This window comes from Apis cerana, linkage group LG1 (genome assembly GCF_029169275.1).
Source record: "Apis cerana isolate GH-2021 linkage group LG1, AcerK_1.0, whole genome shotgun sequence".
In the NCBI taxonomy this organism is placed as follows: domain Eukaryota; kingdom Metazoa; phylum Arthropoda; class Insecta; order Hymenoptera; family Apidae; genus Apis; species Apis cerana.
Window position 1 is genome coordinate 11,226,318 of NC_083852.1, and position 8,854 is coordinate 11,235,171.

The 8,854-nt window shown below is 23.1% G+C and overlaps 3 protein-coding genes across 5 annotated transcripts; 2 read left to right on the top strand and 1 right to left on the bottom strand.

Moving 5' to 3' along the window:
- The first annotated feature begins 614 nt into the window (after window positions 1–614).
- LOC108001764 (uncharacterized) lies at window positions 615–3,346 on the top strand. The gene is made up of 3 exons (XM_017062951.3): window positions 615–931; window positions 1,080–2,782; window positions 3,110–3,346. Exons 1-3 carry the CDS (start codon window positions 820–822, stop codon window positions 3,203–3,205), a joined length of 1,911 nt encoding a protein of 636 aa, XP_016918440.1. The 5' UTR covers window positions 615–819; the 3' UTR covers window positions 3,206–3,346.
- Window positions 3,110–7,745, bottom strand: LOC108001845 (GPI ethanolamine phosphate transferase 3). 3 transcript variants are annotated; one of them, XM_017063098.3, is made up of 5 exons: window positions 7,527–7,742; window positions 4,898–7,423; window positions 4,653–4,823; window positions 4,363–4,583; window positions 3,110–4,106 (listed from the first exon to the last, which is right to left on the bottom strand). In XM_017063098.3, exons 2-5 carry the CDS (start codon window positions 7,404–7,406, stop codon window positions 3,912–3,914), a joined length of 3,096 nt encoding a protein of 1,031 aa, XP_016918587.1. In that variant the 5' UTR covers window positions 7,407–7,423; window positions 7,527–7,742; the 3' UTR covers window positions 3,110–3,911. The 3 variants fall into 3 exon arrangements, with proteins under 3 accessions (XP_016918587.1, XP_016918586.1, XP_016918588.1); XM_017063097.3 differs by having other exon boundaries at window positions 4,898–7,745; XM_017063099.3 differs by having other exon boundaries at window positions 4,653–4,772; window positions 4,898–7,743.
- A 306-nt stretch (window positions 7,746–8,051) lies between these two features.
- On the top strand, window positions 8,052–8,854 carry LOC114578051 (thioredoxin domain-containing protein 12-like). Its single transcript, XM_028668707.2, has 2 exons — window positions 8,052–8,320; window positions 8,530–8,854. The coding sequence occupies exons 1-2, from the start codon at window positions 8,052–8,054 to the stop codon at window positions 8,852–8,854; spliced, it is 594 nt and encodes a 197-aa protein (XP_028524508.1).

Here is an 8,854-nt window from a genome sequence, read left to right on the forward strand (position 1 = left end):
AATTATGTATATAATATATATATATATAATATATAATATATAATATATATATATATATATTTATTATTATTTCAAATATTACATTATAAATAAAAAAAAACATTTTTTTCTACTTACTATCAGAAGAATCTTTTATTTCCATTTCAATATAAATGTTTTTCTATAAAGTGACAGCTTTCTTTGATATTAATACAATTAATTGGTAATTACTAAATAATGAAAACAGCTGCTTTGATATATTATTGTCAACAAATGAATAACATGTTTCTCGCAAGTTCGTTTACAAGTCGATTGAAATCGGATTATAATTTAGAAAGAAAAGCCAGTCTGTGTTTTTATATTCAGTAAATAAAAAATAATAAAATAATTATTTTGTTTAATATATAAATAATTTAAAAAAAGAAAATTAATTATAATATATAATAAAGTTAATGAAATTAATAAATGTAAATCAAAGTTAAAATAAATTTTTATATTTTATATTATTTTATTTTCTATTATTTTTTTATGTGAATTTTTATTTGAATTTATTTTTCAATAAATTTAAATATTTCTTTCATAAAAATATTTAACTATTTAAATACAATGATTAATGTGATAAAAAATGATAACAGAAGTAAAAAGAAAATTATTTTACAAAGTAATATAAAAGAATTGTATTGGCATGAAACACAAGTGTATGTTCTGTATGTTATGGATTATTTTATAATGAGAATATTAATTCTATGCTAATAATCTTAAGAGCTTTGCAAGTATTATTATCTGACCATTGCTATAAAAGCAATAACTGAATATAGTTAAATAATAAATTGGTACAAAATGATTTTGCCAAAAGATCTGATATTTCTTTCTTCTTTGATATTTTTAAAAGTTAGTGAAGCTTTTAAAATTTCTACAAGATCACCATGGATAAACATAGCTCCAAAACCTGGTAATATATAATATAAATTATTTAATTTTGAAAATAATTTTAATAAAATAATTTTAAAATTATAATTTCTATTATTAGATTGAATTTTAATATTTTATATTATTTTATTCATACTTTATATTATTTTCATATGAAAATATGTTTCTAGTTTATGCAAGAGCCCTTGGACCAATATCAGAAATGGATACTATAACAGTACCTTATATATCAAAATCTCCTTTTTTTCCAAAATTTGTTGATCCTAAAATGATGATTTCAAAGAAGACAAATTTACTGACCAATTTATTTGGTAACTTAGGATCTGCTTATCCTATAAGTTTTAAATCATTTATACCATATGCTATAAATGGATCATCTATATATAGTACAGTTGATGAACCACAATTATTAGATAAAAATAATGTAGATGATGATACTCATTCATATAAACGTGGAATTTTTAATTCTTTTAGTTCTAAATCTTTTGATCCTATGAATTCTAAATTTGGATCTATATCTCAATTTTCAAACTTAAATACTTTACTTGACTACAGTATGAAGAATGATTTTTCACATAAAAAAAGAAGTATAGATAAATCTTCTGTAGCAAATCTTAAATCAATTATAAACAATAATAAATCAGAGACAAAAGGTTTGGGATTTCCATCTCTTTCTTCCACTCTTGCTCCAATTTTTGAAGAACCAGAAGAAAATATAAACATAAAAAAGATAGAAAGTGCAACAATACCAAAACAATATTTATCAGGAATGTTTGAGCCATATGATTTAATTGAAACATTTAGTCCTATGGTAGATCCATCTATGTTTATAATAAAAAAATCTGCTTTCTTAGATAATTTGTTTAAAAATATTGCTATTACTACACCATCACTAACTTCAACTGAAGCTCCAACAACAAAAAATACCATTGTGCCTTCAGATTTTTGGTTACCATCAGGAATACCAAATCCAATAGTGTATAATGAAAAAGTAACAGAATTTTTAAATAAGTTATTTGAACATTTAAAACTAAATAAAACTATGACATTTAATGATGACAATATGAATATTAAAAATATGGCAAAATCTATTATATCTGATGAAGATAATACACAAGTAAAAATAGCAAGATCTATTGAAGATTTTTCATCGATTAATGCAGCTAAAGATTCTATTGTTAATAGCATATTATCTGAATTGAGTGATTTAAAAAGTAACATGATAACAACAATGAATGATTTAATTTCTTATGAAAAATCTATAACATCATTGTCACCAACAAAATCCTTCAAATCATTTGATCCTAGTTCATGGTCAAAATCATTAGTTAATGGAGTATTTCCTTTTCAGCAAAAAATGGCTATTTTGAGTCAAGTATTTGATATGCTAACAAATTTACAAAAAAATATTACTTTGGAAATTCAAAATGTAATAAAAACTAAAACCATATCTCCTGAAAGATTTTTTAATGCTAATTATCCAATAATTAATGATGTTTTTTCTAGTGGTATGCCTATTAACATAAGTTTATTGGATGCTATTAAATATAAATTAGATACATTAGATTATGGCATGCCTGTTTCATATATTCCAAGTTTTGATAAATTTGGATCAAAAATGGTTCGAACATTGTTAAAAAATCCACCATTTTGGATTTCTTATCCTAAAAATATAGCAAATATAAAAGAAGAAGTTAAAAGTGATATTAAATCTTTAATGAATGAAAAAAATAATTTCAATCAAAAACAAACACGTTCAGTTAAGATGAAAATACATCAAGGATATCAAAATTTGCCAATTGATTCTATAGAATCAGTACAAACAGATGGAGAATCTACATTTGAACATCAAGGCGAAAAAATCAAATTATTTGTAAGTATTTAAATAGAAATAATTAAAAAATTTAATTAAAAATTTAATATATTTTGAATCTATATTTTATACACTATATATAATGAAATATATAACTATCATAATTAATAATAATTTGTGATATTAAAAAATACTATAAATATGTTTGTATTATTGTAAAATAAATAACAATAAAATATTTTATACATATACATGATTTCATTTGTTTTCAGATACAAATGCCTGTATTATCTAACATGCAAATGTATTTTCAAAATAATAATTATGAATATTAAGTACATGTAATTTGTATATTATGAATATAGTGAACATGTTTATCTTTTGTAGGATATCAATAATTATGAGGACATAGATAAATGGGCTAACTGGATGAAATATCTGAAAAATAAATATCGAGGACATCAGCATCACAATCATCATTAATTGATCTAGTAGGAATATTTTTATCATCTGTTACAATTACAATCTTTTTTTTTAATTAATCATTTTTTTCACATATAATTACTATATATATTTATACGTGTATATTTGATATCTTTTAATAAAGTATATTTTGCAAAAATATATGCTGAACCATCTATTAGAAAAAAAATATTAATTTGAAAAGTTAATATTTAATATTTTATTTTTAAAAAAGCTTTCTTGAAAATATATTTTTTATTAGATTTTCTATTAGTGTTTATAATATATATTATATGTATATAATATATGAAATGATGTATAATATGGCAACAGTTAAATAATTATCAACGCACATGGACGCAATCCTGCACCAAGTGCGTTGCTTTGTTTTTCTATAATCAGCAATGCATTGTAAGCAGGATAGTGTTAGTGTGTTAGGAAACACCAATATTAATCATTGATTTTTAAAGAAATGAAGGATATTTTATTCTTATGTTCAATTTAATTTTTGTATTAACTACATTTTTATCTATTTTTTATATAAAATTATAAAAATGACAGTACTGCTAAGTGTATTAATGTTTAATTTATTTTCCTTTGATAAAAATTTGTTTGAAATTAGAAGAAATGAATTATTGCATATATTTTTCTTGTTTTATCTTATTTCAATTTTTGATATTTTATGTTATATTGATTATATGTTATATCAAAAAATTTTATCTTTTTATCATCTGCCTTTTGTCATTCTCGATATAAGATGTTCCATTTGTTGGTCGATTCTAAACACCATATAGAAAGATGCTAGCACACTGCTTAAGGTTACCAATAATCCCAAGCCTTCAAATATTAATTTTGGTGCAAAGATCTTCCAAACCATTAAATGTCGACAATGAATTGTTGTAGCAAGCATACTGCTGAATGTCTATAATATGTAATTTTTACATATAGTTTTAGAAATTTAATTAATAATAAAATTATATAAAATATAATAAAATATATTTATGTATATATATATATATATATATAAGTTTATTAAAAATATTTTTTAAATTTCAAATTATTTTTTTTTATAGTATTTATAATATTTATATTTTAATATATATATATTTAATTTTATAATATTCTTAATTAATTAATTCTAATATTAATAGATTTAAAATATCAAAAATATTACTTACTCTGATTGCATGAAGAAGTATATATTTTCCTGCAACCGAAAAAATAGCAGCATGAAACATAGAATCCTGCTCAAATAACAATAATTCTCCTCTTTTCATATCATTTTCCGAAAATTTTGCTTTAGCTAAATTCGGAAATACAAGATAGAAAGTAAATGGTACAATAACTAATAATGGCAATGTTGCACCTAATATAATATGTGATCCAAATGTATTTATTCCTGTAATATTATTTATAGAAGTTATATTGAAATTCTTCTAAGTAATTTTAAAATAATTAAAAATGTTACCTATTAAAATTGCTGCAAATAAAGTTCCATAGAAATGTCCACCTGTTCCAACAAAAGCAGCATCCCAATGAATAGTGGGAAAAGTTGGTTGATGCCCAGTTCCATAAAAGAAATATTCTGCTATTAAAAACCAACACAATAGTATAGGAGTAGGTACTTCTACAAGTTCAGCTGTTTTTAAAATTATAATATTAAGAATATAATATATAAATTGAATTATTTATTATATATATCAAAATACTTACATATATTATTAGCATTTCTATGTCTTTCTATTGCCAATAAACCCAAAACAGAGGCACAACATATAAACATTAAAAAAGTACTAGGTGATAATATATCTCCTAATAATAAAGAATATAACAACATAAGAAATAGACTTAATGAGACAAATGTGGCACTATATGCAGTACTCAAACCATAAACAATTGGTGTTTGAGTTATTTCTACATTTTTGCAATAAATTGATTCCTTTATTTTCTTAAATAATCGTGGTACTATATTTTCATCATGATATATATTAATCGATTCCTTTTTGTTTGGTAGTAGAAATATACTGAGTGGACGATAATACAGTACAAAAATTGCAAACAAAGTCAATGCATATACTATATTAGGCAACATACTTATTTGCCAAGATAATGTAAATTTTATTTTAAGAAATTTTGGTAATCTTTGAAGAATCCAGAAGCAACCCATACAAATACCAATTATAACAGGACAATATTGTCCTACCAAAACACTGGGAGAAAAACCAGAAAGATTTCCACAATTTTTTAACCATAATCTTATTATTGTAATATATAATGCAAGTATAATTAAGGTGACTACAAGTAAATTGTCTGATGTTATAGAACCTGTTTTGCCAATTACAAATGTAGAACATATATGTTGTTGTTCTTCTCTGCAACGCCAATAATAATAAGATAATCGTATAGAAATACATGCTATTAAACCAGTAACTATTATAATTATTTTCAAATTTGATTTTGTCTGTGATTTTAAAAATAGCTTTGTTTTTCTTTCTACATTTTCATTCATATCTTTTCTCTTTAAATTAAACACAAAAAACCAAAAAAGTGTAACAACTAAAAAAGATAACATACTGCCTTCTTCAATAATATAGCTATTAGAAAATAAATTACATATTGTGAAAAGAAGTATTATTCTTGTAACATATATTACTTTTTTTATTTTTTGATAATCATATAATTTTAATGAAATTACATCCCTGTTTTTAACAATTAACATAGCTAATAATATTATAGATATTATGCTAGTCATAAATAAAATAGTATTTTTTAATTCTTCTAAAATACCAAAGGAAAATAAAAAACAAATTATTAATGCAGTAATTAAATTTACTAAAATAGAATATTGCAAAAATGATGATTGAAATATTTTAGACATACGATTTTCTGGAATACCAATAATAAGGTAAAAAAAAAACAAAGTACAAAACATTAAAAATAAACCTTTTGACATTAAACTAAAATCAAATTGAACCCAAACTTCAGAACATGTATTTTTAAGAAGTTTGAAGTAATTTTGACTATTCATAATAAAAGATTCAAATTCCTCAATAGTAGTTATGCTCTTAATCTGATTGAATAGATAATTATACATATGTTCCAAATTTTGAAGTTGTTCATTAGAAAACAGATAATTATCTGCAGAATATACATTTATATATTTTTTTGTCTGTGCAATATTTCTCCACAATGAATGTAATAAATACCATAAATCATCTTCCAATTTTCCATTTTTTGTTGAACTAGGTATTGAATTAATTATAATAGATCCTAAATTTGAAAATGGTATAGGTACTCCAAGAATTGATGCCAATGTAGGAACAAGATCAATTTGATTTACAATATTACTAGGTAGGTCATATTTTAGAAGAGGAATCATAGAATAAACAAACATGGCAGCTTCAATTTCATTATTGCTATCACCACCATGATCACCACTTTCCGTCATTCCATGATCACCAACAACAAAAAGTACTGTATCTTCTTCTAAAGATTTAATGATTTCTTTTATAAGAGTATTTGTATCATTTAATTTTCTACTCATTTCAGGATGATTAGCACCATGTTTATGTCCACAATGATCAATTCCAAGAACATGTGCTATAAGAAGAGACCAATCTTTCTTTTTCATTTCAAAAAATATACGATATCTAACATCTTTATCAACACTATCCAGATCCCAAACATTGAAAGAGGGTGATGGAAACTGACGTTTAAATTTACCAGGAAATAAATTAGTCCAAGTATCATCACCCATAAAAACAATGCCTTTAGCAATATTTTGATCAACAATGTTATCTTCATTAATGCTTTCAGAAGCAAAGTTAGATCCAATATCAATAAAGGTAGGTAATGTACCTGTGGTAAGACCCTTTAATCGTTGCATAGTTGTTGTTGGAGGATCTGCTATGAACTTATACAAACGTGAATTCATTGGTTGATTTTGTAACAATTCATGAATTATTGGTAACTTATTGTGATAATAAGATGAAGTGTAAGTATTATTATCATACCAATATGCAAAATCATATTTTAAGGCATCTATGATTAATAATACCACACGTGATTTTCGGTTAAGGCATGTAATTGCGGCAGTTTCGGGTTTTTGAAGAAGTTCTTGAATGTTGCATTCATGTGTACAATATTTACATTCCGCACGTTCTGGTCTGACAATACGATTCAGTAAAAAGCCACTCGTAAAAACTAATAAACTGGCTGCCATTATATATGAAATCCATCCTTGAAATATTAAATAATTCCATAGTTTACTCATTTTTCTATGATTTATTTTTTTACGTTATTAGAAAATAATGTAATATTAGAACAATTTCATAATCTTAACCTATTTTTTGATGTAAAATTATTCTTCACCATTGTCTCATTGTTATAAAAATAATATGAATATTTGTTTGAATAAAATATAAGACAAAAACAATATAAGTATAAGATAAGATAGATAATCAATAATTCATATTTTTAGAAGAAATATCTAAATTATATCATATGATATATAAAAGACTAATTTTAGTTCAATCTTATGGCGCTAAATTTTAAACACGTTACAGTGTCGCCAAGACGGCATGATTTATAAACACTTTGAAAATATATTTTTATGTAATGCTAGTAAAACAGTATTATATCGACATATAATAAAATTGATGTTTCAATTTTGTAATGAATTTATATAAGAAAATAAAATAATATTTAATTAATCATAAATTTCTTTTTTTCTTTATCCTTTATCTAAAAAATACTCTATATTATTCTAAATAAATAATATATCGATATATCGAAATCTTTTAATTGAAGATATTTGAAATCGATTATTATTTGCATAATAAAATTGTGAAAAATTTTCATTAAAAATATGAATCATCGCATCAAATACCTTAGTATTTTAAACTTAATCAATTTAGCAAATCATATAGGAAATAAATTTGTTAATAATGGAGATTCAAATTACGAAGCTGATTTTGAACGATTGTTCAAATGGAAATCTCTTAAATGTGGTTTCCAAGAGGTTAAGATCGTCCAGAAACCAATATTTTTATTTATCTATAAAGTACAATGTCCTTCTTGTCAAAAATTAAAACAGAAATTTTCGAAGTCTATACATTTGATGGATCTTAGCAATCGGTATGTATTAAAACATTGTAATTATTATAAGAATGAATTAAAATTAAGTTTATCATTATTAGAGGACGCTATAATGATGCTTAATATTTTCATTTAATCAATAGTATTTCATCTATAAATAATATATAATAATTTGAGATCAATAAACAAAAATAATTGTAATTTCTTATTAATAATTATTTAAAACATTTTTTATTACTGGATTATAGTTTTATAATGATAAAAGCGGATGTGGAAAATGATAAAACTTTAAATCAAAAACAGTTTAAGCCAGATGGCGGATATGTACCTAGAATATTATTCTTTACATCTGATGGCGACTTCATTCAGGAAGCTTATAATAAATGTGCAGATGCTGACAAACAATATAAGTTTTTTTATAAAAATCCTTCACAAATTATATGTACTATGCTGCTTGTTTTGAATAATTATTCCAAAGAACCATTACCAATAATATTTCAGTATGAACAATTATTAAATTTGGAAAATTGTGATATGGAAGATGACATTATTATTCCAACCTTAATACATTGA

Coding starts and splice junctions, on each gene's coding strand:
- LOC108001764 (XM_017062951.3), top strand. CDS start 820: ATGATTTTGCCAAAAGATCTGATATTTCTTTCTTCTTTGATATTTTTA. Junction 932..1,079: donor AAACATAGCTCCAAAACCTG/GTAATATATAAT, acceptor ATATGTTTCTAG/TTTATGCAAGAGCCCTTGGA. Junction 2,783..3,109: donor GCGAAAAAATCAAATTATTT/GTAAGTATTTAA, acceptor TATCTTTTGTAG/GATATCAATAATTATGAGGA.
- LOC108001845 (XM_017063097.3), bottom strand. CDS start 7,457: ATGAGTAAACTATGGAATTATTTAATATTTCAAGGATGGATTTCATAT. Junction 4,584..4,652: donor ATTTGCAGCAATTTTAATAG/GTAACATTTTTA, acceptor ATAATATTACAG/GAATAAATACATTTGGATCA. Junction 4,107..4,362: donor TACTTCTTCATGCAATCAGA/GTAAGTAATATT, acceptor TACATATTATAG/ACATTCAGCAGTATGCTTGC.
- LOC114578051 (XM_028668707.2), top strand. CDS start 8,052: ATGAATCATCGCATCAAATACCTTAGTATTTTAAACTTAATCAATTTA. Junction 8,321..8,529: donor TTGATGGATCTTAGCAATCG/GTATGTATTAAA, acceptor ACTGGATTATAG/TTTTATAATGATAAAAGCGG.